This window comes from Ambystoma mexicanum, chromosome 6q, assembly GCF_040938575.1.
Source record: "Ambystoma mexicanum isolate Mex_15411 chromosome 6q, UKY_AmexF1_1, whole genome shotgun sequence".
NCBI lineage: Eukaryota > Metazoa > Chordata > Amphibia > Caudata > Ambystomatidae > Ambystoma > Ambystoma mexicanum.
Genome location: NC_090937.1, coordinates 30,348,424 through 30,369,414, shown reverse-complemented (window position 1 = coordinate 30,369,414; position 20,991 = coordinate 30,348,424). Strand labels below are relative to the sequence as shown.

Genomic DNA, 20,991 nt, shown 5'->3' with positions numbered 1-20,991 from the left:
ATATTGGTGTAACACTTATTGGAAATATAGTACACCATTGTTAACTTTGCAGAAGTGTTCTGTCACAAACTCCATCATCTAAACTCATTTTGATGTAATCACCAATGATTAGTTTTAGGCAGTTTAAATATTTGTAATTAGAGGAACATAAATAATAACTATTTAATGAAATTAATGTATACATCATTTCAAAACCCTAAAAGTAGAATATCATGAACTTTTCAGACAATACGTGTGTCGCTGCTATTATCAACACTGTTCATGCAAGTTAAAATAGATAATGTTCTTCCCTGCTTCTACGATTCCTCACTATTCATTTCTGCTCATGTCTCTTCTCTCTCTCACTCCTATCGCTATCAACTATTCAACGTTGTAAAAAGTGTGTCCGTTCCTTACCTTTCCTTCTACTAAACTTATTTCCTCCCGACTATTCTACTCCTCTTCTCTTCTCCTTGGGCTTCCTGCATCTCATCTTGTCCCTCTCTGTTCCATATACCATTCCTCAATTTGGGTACTTTGCTCATTTTCTCCCTGTGACTCTATGCACTCTTTGCACTGGCTTGCTTTTGGAAATAGTCTACTTTTTAACTTCCTTTGTTTTATTTTTAAATGCCTGCATATTACTCCTTTAGTCTTTCTACTCACCGGCCTGTCCACTTTGTTCTCATTCCCTCTTACTCCTAACTGTTCTTTGCGCTCCTATGGCTTCATCCCGTTTCCGCTCATTTGCTCCCCTGACCCTTCAGAAATGGAACTCTCTTCTTCTCTCTTTGCCTTCTATGTCCTCGCTTGCCCTCTTCAAATCCTGCCTAAAAAACCACCTTCTTTCTCATTGATCTGTTGGTTCTCTCTCCTATCTGCCCATATTTTTTGTTGTACCGTTGTTTACTAGGTTCAGCGCTTGGGCGCCAAGCACTATAAAATTCAATAAAAATGTAATGGTATGTAAAAATAATCTTTTAGCTGCAAATCTTGAACCCACAGTGAAGTAGGACTTACTGAAAAGTCTCTTTGCATAGCGATATAAAGTATTTTGCAAAGGCACAATATCAATATATTTCATTGTTTGGCCTCATGTAGACTGAAAAGCTATTGGCACATCTAACCAATAAGGGATGTACATCTATCCAACAGAAAGAGAAAAAACAAACACTAAGTTTCAAATTCTATCACTCCTCCGTTTATAACAACTTCCACATAAACATGAAGAGGAGGAACTGGCTCACTGTTCTGTGAAAGGTTTGTAGTTTTATTCCCAAAGTCAAGAGAGAAGGTAGAGTTCACCAGCTTTCTCGCCCGCAATACAAGCTGGACTCTGCTATGCTCGGCACTGCACGAATGCCCAAACAGCACCACACAGGTCTTTCATAGTCCCAGGACAGGCACTCGTGCAACTGTGCATTATGTTGCCAATATTTTCATTGTTAATTTATTCCCTGAATCTGTGCATTGACTGTTTATATTGTGTTAAAGTGGCATTGGATTTTTTAAAGCAGCTCTCAATTTATAAACTTTTTGAAATATCAGCGGTTATCTGTGGTTTTGTGAATCACACGTACCTTGTTGCCTTTTAGTTTACCTCTCTTGTTGATCGTAGGAAAAAAATAGAAATGCGTAGAGGTGTATGTTTGTGGCTATAGGTGTGTGTGAGGGTAGGGGGCTAGGGGGTTGAGCAAACGGGGTGGCGTGAGAGTATGGTCGGACAACACCACCATTAAAAGAAAGAAAATTGTACTATCAACAAAAGTTGAACAAAAGGAAAACAAGGTTAAGTGTGGTTGATGAATCCACATATGTACAGTATAGCTTGCTACACATTTGTACACAATGCTGATACGGTTCTATATTTTTAGTGATTATGTGATGGCACTTTCTTCTCGTTCACAAACTCTTTGTTAGTGAATGACCACAGTAATATAGAGTTGTTCTTAGAATGTTTATGGCTGCCATCTTGATGATGGGCACTGCATATATGCAATTCTAAATTTGGTCAAGGCTGCTGTTTTTCAAAGGGATTTATCCAATTGAATTTGCTCATCAAGATGAGAATTTCTACTGAGAAAAACCTATGTTAAAATGACACTTTCAAGTAGAATAACATTTGTGCATGTTTCCATTGTGAAAAGCACAAGAATCATTGACTCGTCTTCTCTTAATTAAATCTGGGCTCTCAAAGTATATATATCCTAAAATGTGTTTCCTACTGTCATAGATGGTACAAGACTCATTCTAAATCTCGGTGGCAGTTCAATGATTTGTATTGATTATTTAATGTGCCCTAGCGGCCTCTCTTTCTTGTCTCATTATGAACCCCCCCCAACCCAGGTGTCCATAACCCCCCAGGTTGGTACCTACATAATATTGACCTCTACTGCCTGAAGCAGACTTATACTATGACTGATTCCTGAATGTCCCTCGTGGACTTCCTAACTGACCCTACTCTTTCCAATTGTTAGTGTTCTATAAGGATAGAGAATGTGCCTTAAAGACAGACACCCCTTTGAAGACAATCATATTCAATCTTTCCATTCTTCTTTCCTGTCTTCCTGCTACTCTCCCTCCAATCTCCACCCACCTTAGTTCTCTCTCTTCAATCCCTCTGATCTCACTCACTCATTCTAGGGCTCCTTAAGCCTGCACCCTTAGATACTCACTTCCCCACTACTACTACTCCCCACTCCATGCTACTACTACCTATCATCCATGCTACTAGTAGTCCCTCGTCTCCACTTCTAATACTCCCTCCTCTCCACTACTTCCATTCAATCACCCTACCTTCACTCAATACCATGCACTTCACTTTCACTCCTTACTTTATATATATTCTACAGTTGTCACACATACATGCACACTCATACAGCAGTACCACTTCCACTTAACAAGTACCTCACCTACTGCCAAACTCGCCTACACACACTACCACCCCATCCACCGTCCAGCTTGTCTGTTGGTCTTCCACGTCCTCTGACCTCACTCAGACAACACACACGTGCTGCTTCCTGTGGTAGCCTCTTATCGAATACCCCTCTAGAAATTGGTACTCTCTCTATGGCCAATCTGGCCCTGCCTTCTCCACCAATGATTCTTTGAGCATGTTAAACATTACAAAAAGAGGGGCTGAGCCATGCCCACTTCTTTTGCTTGACTGCACAGTGGAACGAGCAGGAAGGCAGCCCGGAAAGGGCAATGTTCGAGTTTGTGTTTCTGGCCCTTTGGTTGAAGGTGAAGTTAATGCGGTTTTGATGGGGTTGTTACCTCTTCGTTCTCTGGTGTGGTCAAGAATATTTGTCCCTGGTTGTTTGTGTTTGCTGGTGCTTCCTGACAGGACTGCAAAGCTCTGATGTCTGCTGCGTAGCATTGCAGCTTCTCACTGTGGGGCTCTCTTACGCTCCTGTTCGTCGGTCGTAGCAGCGCTGTTTTTTTCTTGGTGCTGGGGCAGCCGTTCCATTCTGAGTTTTGGTCTCTGGATGACATGCAGCACTGATAAAGTTCAGCATTGGCTTTAGGTGCACAGTGTGGTCTTCTAACTGGGACTTCCCTTGGTGGATTCTCTGCTGATTTTCTGGTTTTCCTTGAAGAAAAAGAGAAATACAGGCAAGCATCTTGGAACGGATGCATGGAATTGATTTAGGTGTGGACTGCAAAATCCCCCGATGGCACGGGTTAGCAGGAATTGGCACCCTCTCACCGATCTCCTCTGGGGTAGGACTAACACTGAATTACTCAGTTGTATGCCTCCCAAACCGTGGATGAGAGGGGTTTCTGGACCCTATTGACAAGTCCAGGGTCCTAGACTTGTCACACTACATAGTTGAAACTAAAACTAAACAATGTGTAGGTATGTCACTAATGAAAGAAATGGTCATCAACGTAAGATTGTTGTGGGACTCTCTTGAACTTGGGGAAGAGGAGCTGAAAAGGAAGCTAAGAGCTAGACGAAACTCCAAATTTTAAGATTACCTTTCCCAAGTTCAATGCAATTCAATTCCACAAAATCCTATTGGCTTCCTTGCCCACGTTTCAAGCAACACAGATCAAAAGAAAAGTGGTCTTGAGGCTCCGTCCTCAAGACAGCGTTTTCAGTTCGTTAAGTCTCGTGGTTCCCTTCCACAACACTTCAACATAACAACTGGTATTTGTTTGTCTTTTAAAGTTTAACACAATTCGTGGTCATCCAGTCCCTCCTCTGGATGGCATCACCAGTTCGCCTACAGAGCTTCTCCTTGGTTTCTTTCACAATGTCTTTAGCTTTCACAATTTAGGGCTTATTGGTCTAGACAGGGTTGTCGGACCACACAGTCCACCCATCACAAGTGGCGCAATCAGGAACCCTTGGCTCGCCAGCCCACACAGGTATTCTGTATTTGCCTCTGTGTACAGATTCACATTCACTTAGCTTTCCATAGTCAGCCTGTTGACCTCATAGGCAGTTTCCGACTATCCTGACTTCTCCTTGTTCGCCTCTTGGTTTTGCCATAACGTGTCCCACATTTCTTGCCAGTCTTTGGCTGTGCTGCAGTATATCCATTCATAAAGTTCACTTTGTGGTGGTCTGGTTCATGCGCCACCTTTCTGTTACACTCTTTCACACTTGTGCTCTTTTCTGTAAGCTGCTTTGAAATGGGCACTTGCTCTCTTGGCTTTCATCTGTTGTAAGCATTGCCCATAAAGTTGTATCTCTTTCGGTATTCAATATACTTAATTTGGCTTTGTGTCCAGTTTTCATTCAGTTTGATATTCTATATGCAATATACTTGTTCGACAGATGTAGACTCTTTTTAGAGGACAGGGAGACAATACAACATTTACTTCTGCATTGCGAAGTTCTAGCGGTGCAATGCCATGTCTGTTTTAGAAAACCTACCAATGTGTATGGGTGTAACACAGGGATAGTAATGTGTAATGTGTGCTGTTCCAAGATTCCTTATCAGTTGAATAAGTCTCTGTTCCAATATTTGTCTATGATCAAACTGGTAGTACAGAGATGGGGGAGGTGGAGGTATGGGTGTATGCACTGGATTAATTCATTTAATCGTTGGATGACCAATGAAATTATTTTTACAAAATGAATTTTAATATAATGTAATGTATTTTATTAAATGTTTTTTTCTAGTCATGTTTGATGAATTTGTGTAAGGTTTTAACTTGTTTTAAAGCTGAATAAACAAAGTTAAATAATGCACATGTATTGTGCAAAGTTTTCATTCTGTTTAGCATTCAATAAGCATCATATAGCACTTTATTACTTATGCGCAGCCCTCTAGCAGTGCCCTGGCTTTGAGTGAATTCCCCGACACTCACCGGTCTTAGGCGTTCCTCTCGGGCAGCTCCTGCTGCCTTTTTTCTGCTTCTGAGGCCAGCCGGCCGGCCTCAGCGAAACCCTGCTTGAACTCTGAGTGCTCTCCTGCACACGCCGGAAGCTCTGCTTCCTCTGCACGGACACGGACGGCTCGCTTCCTAACAACTAGGCTCCCACACCTGTGGCAGCCTAATGGCCCATCTTGCCTTGGGCTCCACATGTCCTCTGGGCATCGACCAGCATCCTGGCTTCCTCTCAGGCCCCACCACAGCTGCTTCCTCACAACACGGGTCCCCTGCTGGTGTTTCCCACACAGGCCTCCCTGTTGCTCCCTCTACTGCTCCACTGGTCTCCCGTTATATACCTGCAACCATGTAAAAGGTTGCATGTGTGGACTCGCAATTAGACTTGCCTGCCCATAGTTAAAGGGATATGCCTGACCCTTACAGTACTCTGCAGGCATCTTCCTTGTCCCAGTACCAAAGTAGTGAAATTAAGTTTGAGTGTTAATTACTCTTAGTTGCCTCTTCCTCGTCCCAGTACTATCAGAGGTTAAATGTGGGGAGCTGTTTTACAGTAGCCTATAACAGCCGCATGAGGGTTAGGTTAGTCCTCAACAGGGAAAAGGGAATACCATATATTGTCTGTGTTCACCCCACTCCCAATCCCCAAAATCCCTCGACCCAGGTGTTCTTCCCTCGCTTTCCCACCCCCAGGGTCAGGATCCAAAAGCAATGGGCTTTCCCTGGCCACCTGGGAAGAGGATCTAGGGGGGAGTACAAGTGAGGATACCCTCAGGTTTCTCACAACACAAACATATGTAGTACTAAAGTGTGTGTAATGTAAAGTGTTGATACAATTGGAGCACTTTTGTGTTTAAGTGTAAAGAGATAAACATCTTAAGCATTTAAGCATTTAAGACATGAACAAGCACACATGCCCTTGTCCCTGTTTCACTGGGACATAGTTGACAATGCTTCAGCATGCTATGTGACACTGGGTCAGTGCAGACATCACATGAAAGTAGAAGTGCAGGCTAAAACCAAGTGTATTACATTAAAGCATGAAAATAAAACACTTGGGAGTTATTAGATAACCCTTTTAATGTGTGATAGTGCTCGAAACAGGTTGATGGTGAGTGGGTTGTCTCCCTGGCATGTCACCCTGTGGTAGGCACTATTGTTTGCTTTACTGTTTTGAGTTAAGGAAATATGCCTTCCTCTTGGATTTGTTTTCAATTAGAAACATTAAGCAAGAGGCCTCATGTGGTGATGTGTGTGTGTGTCGCAGGCGTGAGCAAGATTCAGATAGCTGCCCCTATGAGACGGGTGAGAATGCCCGACAAAGCAGCAGGTGACCACAGCAATTTCAGTCCTAATGGCCACAAAACCAAGATGCTGTGGCATCAATGTGGTGTGCTTTTCAATAAAAAAGTAGAATTGTGTTGTCTAAAACAATTTCATTTCTGTTGTATTTCACAGCCCATTGCTATAGAAGTCTTCTCTGGAGATGGACGGAATTATCTTCTGGCGTTCCAGAAAGGTGTAAGAAACAAAGTGTACCAGAGGTACGCGAAAACGCATTTGATTATTTTTGATGGGTGACACTGAGAAGAGTTGTATGCATAACCGACGATTGCTTTATGTTAGAGCGAAGTATCACCAGTATTCAGTCAGAAACTTTGCTTTTCTGCTGAGTAGTAGCAAAATAAGTATTTTTGCAAGACAGCCAATAACGCCATCATACTGCTTATGCTGTCTTCATATTTATGGGTGATTTATTTTGCAAGTAGGATGGCAAATGGTGTTTATTTTTCTTTTATAATTTGAAGGTTTTTGGCTGTGGTTCCATCTCTAGTGGACAGCTCCGAATCCGTATCGGGACAGCGACCAAACACCAGTGTCGAACAAGGGTACGTACTTTAGTTCTCAAAGGTTTGTTTCAATTTGGATGGAATTGGCATTTTTGATATGCTGTTTGCATGTTGCTTAACACTCATATTTGTACTCCCAATTGTTGCATTATAGGCAGTTTAGGCACCAGGGTGGGTTATTTAAAATATTGTGGTGTATTTTATCATTTTCAACAGTTCCATCATTGCACATTTAGTCCCCGTCCGCAAACATGTTGGCTTTTATCTTTATAAACAGTGTGACATTGATTTTTCTATCCAGCAACTCTGAGATCTGAATGTATACTGCATTCGGTGATGAATCCAATGTAGTCATCACAGATCTGCCGGCATTGACCTCCTCCCATATGGCCAGGGCACGGCAGCTGCTACCTGAGCCTGACTCTGAGGGCGGCTATATGAGGGAGGATCACATTGGAGGAGAAAACCACCAGGGAGATGTCATGGCTTCATTGGTTGAGACATGGTATCCCCCAGTTGTTTTGTGAAATCGACTATCTATGAGAAGGGGCTCAGGAGAAGATGTATCTCCATTGGAGGCGTGTAGCAGCTGAAGGAGCGAGCTGGTGTGGCGAAACTAAGGGGCTCTCCAGCAAAGAGTGAAATATTTGTTGCATGAGCAAGCTGCGCTGCAGAAACGCCAGGAATTATGAAACTATTCCTGGGTGTTCGACAGCTGGAGGAATTAGCATTATGCTCACCGGGACCTGTAGGCAAGCAGGTGTGGAGGAGCAGAGCCACGAGAGAAACCTGGGAGATATCAAGGCAGTCCTGAGTGGAATACAAAAGCGCGATCAGAACCGAAGACTCCACATACAGCCGCTGAGCATGGGGCGTTTCGGTGACTACGCCAAACACAGTTTGAACTTTGTAAAGCCACAGCGACAGGAACGATAAGAAGATTGTAAGTCAAAAAGGCAGAATACAAAAACAACACCTAACAATGTTTGAGTGCCGAATTGAGAAAGAAATATACATTTGTGAATGTAAAGAGAAACAATAACACATGTATCGAAATAAGTCCTGGCAAGGGAGTACACCAGGCAATTACAAACCTATCAAAAGTCCCAAGAAAAGAGTAGCTGTTGAATAAATATTGTGGAAGTAAACAAGGAACTGTTGTTATTGGATATAAGAAATCCTGGTAAGGAAGTAGGCAAAACAATCACAAGTCATTAAGGCTGGAGAAGAATCCAGGGGAAGGGAGTAAACCTCTGGAACCAAGGCTGGTCACTCTTAGTGAATTTGTGATTGAACAAAGAAGGAATCTTTTAATGAAGGAAATTACAAGGCTAAATAGCTTTGTACTCAACAGGAGTGCTGTGGACCAAGCAAAGACACATGAACTGTTAGCACCAACACAGAAGTTCTCCAAGGTGACAGAACCTTTGTTCCAGAGGGTGGCTCCCTTACCATGGATTCTTTAATGGGATGGCAATGTCTCTTGATCTGTTATATTTTCATTTATAAACACTTTTTTCAAATACCAGAATAGACATTTCCTTTCTCAGCTTATTATTTCGTTTTTAGTGTGAGGGTCAGGATAGAAAGTTTGGACACAAGGACGGTTTTAATTTCTGACATTCTGCCAAAGACAGATCCTTAGTTTTTGGTTTTAGGTAGGGAATTCCTCTTAGAGCAGGGTCAGACAGGCATTTTCCCAACCAGTTTGTTAATAAAAGTCTTTAACCAAAAACATGACAACTCTTTGTCCGGCTTTCATTTCTGAACCCCTTACATATTTCAATCGCAGGATAGCCAACTGAGCCTTTCGTCATACATAGATTGATAAACTGAGCAAATTCATACTGGCTAATAATACATTGTATGTGCTTCGAAGCAAGAAGAATCGTCATGAAACGCTATATTAAATTGTGATGATTATATTATTGTTCCCACCCAGAAGCCTTGGATCCGTGCTTCATGCGAGACCTGTAAACATAGTTCCCATTTTAGTATGGTTGCTCAAAATAAAAAAGAACATGCCATGCTGCCATGATAGGTCAATGAGTTAAGCGCTTGACCGAGACATCTGTGCTCAGCCTGCAAAATATAGGTTTGAATCCTGGGACTGCCAACTCATCCCTTTATCTCTGAGGTAAAAATAAAAGACAACAGAGTACCATTTCATTGGGTAATAGTACAATCTATCATCGCAGTGCTCTGAAGCTTGAGGAATCTGGTTGAACTATAAACAAAGGTGACAAGAGTAAGACTCACTTAGTCAAAAATAGCTTCCAGGACATCAAAGAAATTGCAACAATTATTAGGGGCTCATATATTGAGCCTAAATGAGCAGAACATGAATATCTGCATTACTCACTCTATGGGGTATTCAGTCTGTTGTATTGCACCATTGTATTGCATGGACTGAAAATCTGTTTTGGGAAGTCTAATGTGGACAGTTCACTTATCTGATGGAGATCAACTATACTTGCTCACAGTTCTGCATCAAACTACCTGATGAAGGAAAGGATGTTCAGTCAGGGGCGTATTTGTTGTTCTGGCTTCTGTTAATCAAAATATAATTACAGCTTTTTTTATATCACACTTCAAGTCAGACTCCTGCCTCTAAGCATGGGACCAGGTATCAAACATGTGTTCCTCTGCACCGTCTTGTATCAAAGACGGGCTCATTGCCCCTGAAATACCCGCCCAATTGGTCCTGGTTTCTCTTAAATGGTGCATTTTATTTTTTTAACACTGCCAGCTAGTGTTGGTTTTACTGCCAGCCACACTTTGCATACTTGCACTGGCACTTTAATTGCTCCCATAAAAGATGTGGCTTACTCTGTATGTTCTGCCATGTGAGTGATTTTTCATAAAATGTCGGGACTGGGTTAAGGTTTCACAGATGTTATGCAATCCGTTGGCATTTATGTGAATATTAAAATGTAGTTATGATCCTGCTCTAGCTATAAAATGGGTATTTTGTGTCTTCAATTCCAACAGTGAGCTTTGAGTCATTAAACATCAAGATTCAAGACCATGTGAGCTAAACTCTAAAGTTTCACTTATTGAGGTTTTTCTACTAGCTAGTAATACCCTCTCAGCATGTCAAAGTGTGGAATGTGGAAATAATAAATGCGCATCTAAAAGGGGTTGACAAAGAGATAACTTGAGGCAAGCAATGATCAGAACGGCCTAGTAGATACGGCAGAGAAATCACTGGGTGGCATCATGACAGCCGAGTCACCATCTGTGATCAAGCTCCTGTATTGTGGCTCACAGATCTGCAGCCTGAGCATGATAGAGAACCCCTCTATTCTACCCACACCCTTTCCCAAATCTCCACCTCCTGGTCAGACCAACTACTTTTTGAGCATAAAACAATTGACTCAGTGGGTTAAAAAGGGCAAGAAGCTGAAGAAAACAATGAATCAAACCGCTCTGCCAAATTCACGCAATTGTGGTTCAAGGAAGTTCCTAAGGATTCTTAACTCTTCCAGAGCTGCAGACCTTGAAGGAAATTAGACCTGTAATTAAGGACAGAAAGAAAGGGCAGAAGGGGCTAACTCGTGCCAAATCCCCGATGTGGAAAATGGAATCTTGCGCTGTGCCTGCTAATAGTTTAGAAGTCATTGATGACTTTAAAGAAATTATACATTTATCAGTGTTCTCAACAGGCAATGTTCTGTAGCAGAAAACAGAGATTAGCATTGTGCAGCCTCGTCAAATGAGCTCCCAAACAGATCCAAATTTAAGGAAGATCGGAAGTGACATTAAAAGTAGTGCCCTCATGAGTACTGACTCCTTTAAGAGGAATGGCATGCCCAAAGGATGTTTAACTTTGGAACATAGACACCTGCAACAAGATCCTTATAGATGCCTGCTTCTAAAACAACTACCTATCACTTATGATCTAGATCTAATATTTTGGAACTATTTCCATCTACTCCACAATCGAGATGGATTTACTCTTAAGTCATTGATAAAGTTGAGTTTTACACAGGTGAATGTCTGAATAAGGTTTTCCTGCACATAAGCTCGAGAATAGTTCGGAATAATATACTTAACGGAGCAAGTCAAATTCAGTCAATGGGCTTTGATTTATCAGAAGTATGTAGAGAGACTAGCTTGGCTCTTATAAAAACAGAAAGTACGATCCGAAACCATGAGGGGATTATGAAATCTTTCCCAGTTCTAAAAGTCACATGTGCACGCGATAAGCAATTACCTAGAATCATTAAAGAAGTACTTCAGAAATTAATTGATATTAGAATGGAGGAGTCCTGGTCATGGGTAGCAAACACTGTGTTGCTGAGCAAGGAAGTAGATCAACTTAAGAATGAAATGGAGATGCAGATGCTCTCGTGGAATAATACTAGAGGTTTTTTCTCATCTCTTGCAAGCCAAGGATAATGTATTGTCCTCAGTAGACTTCTGTTTGCTACAGAAAACCTGGCTCACCACGCTTCCGTTTGTGGATGGTTATACCATAATATTAAATCCAGCTAGAAAGGGTCTACAAGGTAGGCCAATATCAGGGTTTATGATGGCTGCACGGCATAATAAAGGTATGACCCTCCAAGACTGGAAATCTCTGAATCAATATATTCAAGTAGCAAACTTATTTTGGAATAAGTAAATCTATCCAAATTTGGGTACTTTTATGCTATTTAACCTCAATTGGAATGCAGAAGCTATCTCCAATATTGCTTTTATTGACGGTGTGTTGGAGGTTTTGGATGAATTTGTTGTTGAACCCTCTATCGCAGCAATTGTGTGTGGAGATGTGAATATTATTTGCTTAGATTTGGTTGAGCAATCACCCCTGCAGACTAGAGGGCAGGTAAGAGCTAGACGACGGCTGGGAAATTTGGGAGGCGTTAATGGAATCCAGGGGATTGTTGAGATTAAATGGAAACATATCCGAAGACAAGCCTGCTAATCCATCGTGGTCTAGAAGAAATCATAAAACAACTGTTGACTACGTGTATGTTTCTAGTAACATTTTCCCATTAGCAACAAAGATGGGAGGCCGTTAGGAAATGTGCAAGTCAGCTGGGGATATTGGGCACGTAACGCACTTTAATAGTTGTTAGACACACACTATGAAACGCTTAGACGGTTTTTTCCATCAGAGGCGGGAACAATACTATTGATCTCAGACAGCCAAAGGTGGCACGTTCTACTTAATTTATTTCCTATTGCACTCTAAAGAAAGGCACCAGCCAGGCCCTCAACAAAGGTAGTATGCTAACATCACCAAAGATGCACTCGAATGACCAATCTACCATCTTGAGAGGCCTAAGAAAATGACAGCAAACGAAAATCCGTCCGAGACTACGGTACGTATTACTCACACCACGTCTGTGGACACATGTCGCCGGCAAGGCTCCCCATCCATGCATTCTAGAATGCAGCTATGGGTATGCAAATCTGTCTAGCAGCTTGCATAGCCGCCCACACTGAAACCCCTGACATACCTCAACGCCTCTGCCATTAGTATATAGCGACAACCTACATAAAAGAAATTCAATCTAGCTGGGCACACATCGACTCTCGTGCACTAGCACTATCCTAATCCACCAGCAGCACCCACCCACCTGTCTGACCCTGGGGTTGCTTACTGGGGTCCAGTCAACCTTCCTAAATCCTAACCTGGCAGAATACACACATGCATCTTAAACTTAACTCTTGGAATCTCCCATACATCGAATTCTATCCCCAAGGGCGTTCCAACCACAAAGCGCATTGAGGTCATACAAATGGGGAAAGGGAGCTATATAAATGACAATTACCATTCTCCCCGCAGCGACAATAAGCAATTGAGAGTAAACTGGACGTTTACTGCAAGACAGTGTTATGTGGGAAAGTAAAACCTAAAATTGGTGGTTAATGCAGGGGGGAATAGACTGACTTGGACGATGTAACGGTTGTAGATTTGAATGTGCACTTATTTGCACTGTTTTACTTTAAAAATCTCCTGCATAAACTGACCCAAGCCAGTAGGTGACATTGCTTAACTTGTTTGTTACTAATATGCAGGGAAATATGAGGCCTGTGTATAACCATAAGCATGCTAGAAATCTGTGAAATTTAAATATCACTAATAGATTGTGCGAGGGCAAAAAGCAAAAGTACAGAAATTGGCTGTATGAAGCAGCGATTGCTCATCAGGATGCTGAATCTATGATCCAAGCTCTGCCATCTAGGAGCTCTTCAGCTCTGTGGAGATTGGTAAAATGCTTTGAAACGCCTCAGCCTTAATAATGCTCCTGGCAAGATTTTTGCTACTTTACTTTTGGGTGAACTCAGGAGCTGGGTTAGTGAGTCGAAGGCTTTTGATCGCCATCAATCGTGATTTGTTAAGGTAGTTGGCACGACACTAAACGGTCTGATCAGAAATCTCCAGAAGCTAGGCACTTTGAAGGGGACACAGGTGATTAACTTAGCTTTCATCAACTTTGAACTAGCCTTTGATAGCATAGATCGAGATCGATTATAGGGGGAAGCATAGAAAATGGAATTGCCCAAACTATCTATTGAACGTTATCATGGAATTGTATAGCAATACTTTGTTTTGAGTGCGGTTTAACCAACAGGGAGACCTGTCAAAGAATCAAAACACATTGCTCTGTTTAACTTGCTCATTTTAGGCCTTGGAAATGTGCTAACACAGGCCAAAGCCTTTCCTCCTCGTTTTAAGGGCTATCCCGTTCAATGACCGCTCTATGTGGACGATTTGGTCCTTCTAGACCAAACACCCTTAGAACTTCAAAGAGAGTTGAGCAAACTTCAAGAATACACAGAGGAAAACAATTTAATAAACATTTTTCAAAAATCTAATATCTTAGTAGTGAGGGCTGGAAAAGCAAAAAATATACTTTCTGTTAAGTAGAAGTTGTATAAATCGGAGCTGTCCATAATGGAAATTTATCGCCATCTCGTATTTAATGTGAATAATAATCTTAAAGCTGTTCCAAGTGAAGCAGCCTTGAGACTGAAAACAGAGGCATAAGCTACTTCGGCAGTTGCTTTGAATTATAGGTTTGGTCGCATTTCTATTTTACCAATAGTGCACTTTGATTCACGGGTCTGGTGATGCCATTTGTACGCCTAGATCGCTGTGTAACAGTTTAGAAGGGGCATTTTGGAAGCACGTTTTGGTGCTTCCAACTTGTATCCTGATGTAAATTATTAGACTTGAAATGGGCCTGTTGTCACTCGACGCTCTGATTGATTGGAAAATGCTCTCGCTGTATAGAAAGTGCCTACTGGCGGAGTATAACTCACTATTTGGTATGCTAAATGAGGCGCTATTGGATAATTCTGATCGAACATTAATGGCTTTGGAAAGCAACTGTTTGGGTGTAATGAAAAAAGGCAGACATAAGTTTGGACACTTAATTAAAAAATCCCAGGAGAGCGAACGAAAAAATATGGGTTATGGATTGGATAAGTACCCAGCAGGTGCGTGCTAGATATATAAAGCCTTTGGGGATCTTCAAAGAGAGACAAAGGCTTTTAATCAGATACCAAACTATCTCAATAAATGTGTATGTATGAATTTATTACCCACGAGAGAGGTGCTAGCTCGCACAAGGCAGATACGTTTTGAAACTTTGCGCAATGAGCAGCTAATGACAGCTAGTCCTCCCAGTGTTCGGGAAAAATGACGACTAGCCTCCAAATCTTGGCGAACCCTTAAGAATGTGGTACCTGCAGATGGGATCACTTCTGGTGTAATCCCGAATGACTCCAAACCTACGGTGCTATTTCTCAATTCTCAGCAGGTGACTTTCACCAAGGTTCAGGGGCCAGACATGTGATTCTTTAAGGGCCCTGAGCTATGCAGTCTTCACTTTGTGAAGCAAGCTTTCCTACCATGGAGCCAAATCAGTTTTATCATGATTCCTTACGAAGAGAAGTTCAGCTCAATCAGGCACCGAAAGGTAAAATACCTTCCCTCCCGAGTAAAACCACCTTTGCAAAAGGCCCACATGTGACTAGATTTTCATCTAATTACTGCCCAATGACTTATCATGGGTCTTGCAGTGACCTTTATGAGAACCTATACTCTGGTCTGTATAACACTTTGTTTACTAGGATGGTGAAGCTAGAGAAACTCTCACCAAAAAAGGACAGTCCCTTTTTTAACCGCTCTTTTCTTCTGAAATCATGGGGGAGTATCCCCTGGTTATCTGCAATTAGTAGCAGTGACATTGTCTATATAGAACTTCCTAAGTGGAATAGTACCTCTAATTGGGCCATAGTTGAACTTATATTTGTATTTGTATTTATTGTAATTTACATAGCGCTTTACGACAAAGTGCTTTACAAGAGGAACAAGAAAAATACAACAAGCATTACATAACAATTTAATCAAACCAGAAAACAGTACAGGGAACAATTTACATTATTGATGAGGTTAAGGGTGATTGGAGAGGGACCAAAGTGAGAGAGGGAGTAGGAGATGTGGGTAGAGGTAGAATTAGAAGTAAGAGAGGAAACAAAAAGGTGTTAGGGGGGAGAATGGAAGAGGGGGAGAATGGAAGAGGATAAGATTTTAGAGAAGTGCAGAAGGAAGGGTAGGAGGGAATAGAGCGGATGGGGAGGGGGTAGGCGGTTCCATTGGAAAGGAGCAAGTAATTGGAAAGGGCATTAGCCCAGACAGTAGGGAGTGAGGGGGGAGGCCATGTTAGGAGGCCATTTTAGAATGCATATTCTCCCCTGCCTACACTTTGTTCACCTAGCTGCCATTTCCATAACCCATAATTATGGAAAATACACTATTTAAGTTTTGCCCCAATTGTAATCGCAAATTCCCCTGGGTCGACAAACAATTAGTTTGCAATTTGTGTCTCCCGAGAAACCACGTCGAAATGTATTGTCGAGCATACAGGCTCTTCAAGCCTAAGATGTTGAAGGACCGCTCCACCAAACGCTGGGCCCACTACGCCAGGCAACTCAAGGCCATGGAAGTAGAGGGAGCCTTTAGCGATGGCAGCAATGCCGCACTTTTGGATGGCGAGGGCATCGAGCAGCTTCGGCTGCTCAAGCGCAGACCACCGACACCATAGGACAGGCCGGCGGCCATGTTGTGAGGACTACACCCGGCGGCGGCAGCGCTACAAAAGCATTCACCACAAAGCACATAAGCCCTAGTCGACATTCGGCAGATGAGTCGAATACCCGACAACGTTTGACACCCCGTGAAAGGTCCACCGAGTCCCGGGCCCTCAGGGCAATCTCGTTCAAGATCGCCACACGACAGGGTTCAACCGTCGAAAGACGGCAAGGGGATCGCATGAAAAACTCCTTCCGAAGGCTGATCGTCCGCGGACGATGCCTCGGCTCCCACACCCGAAGCTCGACGTTCATCGTCTGATGAAACACCAGGTTCCAAAAAGACTGTTAAACTCTCATCTGGGCCCCAGAGTGGGGAAAAACATCATAAAAAGTCATCTAAGACCCCTCATAGGGACAAGAGTCCTACTATGGACAAGCCACAAAAGGGTATACTGTCCAAGCCTATAGAGAAATCTAAAGACTCTAGGCCAAAGGTTATAGATTCTCTATTCACACATCCAACAGACCCCTCAGAAGTGCCCAGACCAATTGCCTCTCCATACCCAGTTTTAACCTTCAGAGATCTGGTGGGATCAGTTTCCCAGTCATGCCCGCAAAACTTTGGAACTCTCTCCCCAACCCACTTAGAGCGGAACCATCCTTCCTGGCATTCAAGAGCAAGGCCAAAACCTGGCTGTCTGCCCAAGACCTGCCCTTGATTCAGTCCACTCGCTAGCGACCTCCCATGCTTCTAGCCTACGGCTTAATTTTGTGTAAATATGTAATTAACTGTAATTAAATGTCCTCACAATCAGAATCTGTACATAATCCTGTAAATGCTCTCTTGTTTATGCTTATACTTTGTTGTAACCTAAATCCAGGCGCATCACTTAGACTAAATAAATAAAATACAAATATACCTCCCACTAATGAACATATGGGTATTCCCACTCAACCCATAGTAATCCCAAATTCGAAGGAATGGTCTTTGCAATATATCGATAGGGTTATGTGAAGAATGACCTTTATGGCTAATTTTTATGAAAAGAACCCAGATTACTTTCAACGTTTTCACTCCACTCCTCCCACCTCGGCTCTTTCTGGCTCTCAAGCCTCTGCCTTACCCTCTCTACCACCCACTAAGAGGTCTCGCCCTAATGTCCCCATACAAAGCAGGGTTATAGATCTATATGACCCTGAAATAGATCCAGAAGACCAAGATGACCTTTCATTTATGGAAACATCTGACCCTCAACTTATTGAAGAGGAAGCAGATGAACTTTATTATGGGGATGATGAAGAGCAAGACGAAGACAAAGCGGCGAACATGTACTCCATAGATTCTCCTATCAATCAAGACCCCCAGTGGTAGATTCTCCTGTCGACAATCAACCCCTACTCAACGAACTCTTAGCCAAAGCGGCGGATCACTTCCGTATTGATACACAGGAGGTACAGGAAGATGGAGACTTTGCTGAACAATTATTGGGGGATAAAAAGACAGTAGGCCAGTTTATCCCACCGCTAAAGTCGGTACAACGCAGAATACAACCTTCCTTAGAGGCTCCCAATCTCACACGGGCCGTTAACCCGCGTGTGGAAAAACTGTTTAGACCTGCACCTTCAGACCCCTTATATATAAGAGGCCAGTTGAAACCAGACTCTTTGGTGGTCACCACCACAAGGAAAAGAGAAGGCACGCCCCTTGCTTCCTCCAAGGCACCACCGGATAAGGAAAGCAAGAAAATATATTCAATGGGTAGAAAGGTCGCCTATTCAGCAGCCTACCAGACGAGAATAGCCAACGCTACCCTGCAATTAGCAAGTTATAACTGCCATAAGTGGGAGGAGGTTTCTGCGTTACTTTTGTCCGCTCCGGAGCCACTTAAATCACAATTAACTCAGGTGACTGCAGACGGAAGGGCTGTGTCTACTTGTATTCTCAAGTCAAATTTCGATGCAGGTGACAATGCCAGGAGGGTAATTGCAGAGGGGACTATTATAATAAGATGCGTGGCTTTGCCAGTCAGGCTTTAGACCAGAAACACAAGCCACTCTGAATAATATGCCAGTGGAACCTAATGTGTTCTTCGGCAAAGCTGTAGAAGACGCACCCAAGACTGCAAAGGATGAGTATGACAATCTAAAATCTTTAGGTCAGCTCACAAACAAACCTATTGGTCAAAGGGGTAACGGTAATTTTCGCCATTTTCGGGGCCAAAACTCAGAGAGGATCCGGCTACAGTCAAGGCCAAGGTTCCTATGCCAACAATCAAGGACAAGCCTTCCAAGGCTATCCACGAGGACAACGCAGAGGTCGTGGTGGTCGGGTAGAGGCCCAGCTCGTGGTGGCACCCCACATCAGAGCCAGTGGCATTACGCTCCAGGTGTACCCTCCCATGCATCTCCAGTAGGAGGATGCATTTCCAACTCAACCACGCATGGGAGGGTATCACCTCGGACAGATGGGTGCTGTCCACGGTAGCAGGGGTCTACTGCATAGAACTACTTCAACGTCCTCACGACCACTCCCCACTACAAAAGATCCACTCGGAGGAACATCAGCGGATCCTTCTAGAAGAAATAACAGCGCTTATATCAAAGGAAGCCATAGAAGTGGTCCCAATCAACCAGGTAAAAAGCGGTATTTATTCAACTTATTTCCTTTTGCCCAAAAAAATCTAGCAATGCGCCCTGTATTAAATTTGCGCCCTGCAAACAAGTATGTCAAGCCATAAAAATTCTGCATGACTATGCTAAAAGAGATAATCCCCCTACTAAAAAAGGGGGATTACATGGCAACACTGATATGAAAGATGCCTATTTTCATATTCCAATGTTCCCAGCGCACAGAAGATTCTTGCGTTTCAAGATAGCGAACAAGCACTACCAATTCAAGATGCTACCCTTTGGAATAGCCTTAGCTCCAAGGGTATTCACAAAGGTACTAGCGGTAGTGGCAGCGCGCCTGCGCAGTGGAGCAATCCCAGTGTACCCTTACTTGGACGACTGGCTTATAACAGGGGAATCACCTCTGATTTGCAGACAAAATATCCAAACAATCAACCTCCTCTTTCAATTGGGCTTCTCAATCAACGAGAAAAAATCAAGCCTAGTGCCAAGCACTTCCAAACAGTTCCTAGGAGCTATCCTGAACGCAGAGGAAGGATTGGTTTTTCCCTCAGAGGAAAGAGTAAGAAAATATGTTACTGCAAATACCACATTACCAGGCCGGCCGCCAGAAAAGGGTGCGCAAAGCAATGCATTTAATTGGCATGATGGCATCTTGCATATACCTGGTTCATCACGCACGCCTGTGCATGTGTCCCATACAGGAGTGGTTGATGAAACAATGGTCTCAGGCAAGTGGTCATTGGGACGATCTAGTGCTCGTTTCGCCAATACTGGTACAAAATCTTCGCTGGTGGACGAGAGAAAAACGGACAAAGTGGAAACCACTTCTACGACCCACAGATACAGGCAGTGGTCACAACGGACGCCTCACTGGCAGGGTGGGGGGCTCACTACCTTCACCACACAGCTCAGGGTCTGTGGTCTCTCACTGCAGCTCAGAACCACATCAGTGTGCTGGAACTTCTGGCAGTACTGAAAGCCCTTCAGGCATTCGAACCCCATTTATCAAACATGTCGCTGCAGATCCTAACGGACAGCACCACTGCAATGTTTTATATCAGCAAACAGTGGGATACGTGCTCTTCAAATCTATCCAGACTTGCTCAGAAAATCTGGAAATGGGAACTCAGACGGAAGATGTTCCTGTCATCATAACATGTTCCAGGGGAACTCGACCCTCTAGCAGATTCATTGCGTAGAGATCCACTACCAGAGGAACATGAGTGGCGTCTACACGAAGAAGTCGTAGAACACCTCTTCTCTCTATGGGGTTTCCCAACTATAGACTTATTCGCCACAAGCGAAAATTGTCAATGCTGAGACTTTGCGTCCAGGTTCCCCCAGCCAGTCTCCAAGGGGAACGCCCTATGGATTAACTGGTCAGGGATGTTTGCTTACGCTTCCCCCCCACCCCCCTGACTCCTCTCATGAGGAAGGTGGTGAACAAGTTACACAAGGGACCGATGACGCTGATCCTTGTTGCTCCTATGTGGGCAAGACAACTGTGGTATCCACATCTGTGCAGACTGGCGTTGTGCGATCCCATCAAACTCCTGTGCCTGTACAGCCTACTCACCCAGCACGGAGGACTAACAGTGCACCCACAGCCATACTCGATGAACTTGGCAACATGGTTCCTAAAGTCAGAGAGTACGGACATCTGAATCTACCACAGAGATGCATGGATATCTTGAAGGAATCAAGAAAACCAAACACTAGGCACTGTTACTATGATAAATGGAAACGATTCATAATTTGGTGCCAGAAGAAGCAAATCAACCCCATTGATTGTACTCCAATTAACATTCTAAGCTATATGCTCCACTTACTAGATGCAGGATTAGTGTTCAACTCCCTAAAGGTCCACCTGGCGGCTTTGTCAGCCTACACCACTTCCCATAACAAGGTCTCGTGGTGGAAGGTACCAGTCATCAAAGCATTTATGGAATGGGTAAAGAGACTCCACCCTCCAATCTCTAACCCACCGCCAGGTTTGGGACCTTAATGTGGTACTCGCTAAGCTCATGGGACATCCTTTCGAGCCTATGCACAAGTCTAGTCTCAAACACCTGACTTATAAAACTGCCAGCTAAATATAAAGGCCAGACCCTTGCTCTCACAGTTAAAAATA

General features: G+C 43.2%; 1 protein-coding gene across 5 annotated transcripts in view; it reads left to right on the top strand.

Moving 5' to 3' along the window:
• The window catches only part of WDFY3 (WD repeat and FYVE domain containing 3), a 2,538,776-nt gene that overhangs the window by 2,021,253 nt on the left and 496,532 nt on the right, over positions 1-20,991 (top strand). For all 5 annotated transcript variants that reach the window (XM_069630405.1, XM_069630406.1, XM_069630403.1 and 2 more), the window contains 2 exons: positions 6,781-6,866; positions 7,131-7,211. In XM_069630405.1, the coding sequence (XP_069486506.1) occupies positions 6,781-6,866; positions 7,131-7,211 (167 nt within the window). The remainder of the gene's footprint in view (positions 1-6,780; positions 6,867-7,130; positions 7,212-20,991) is intronic.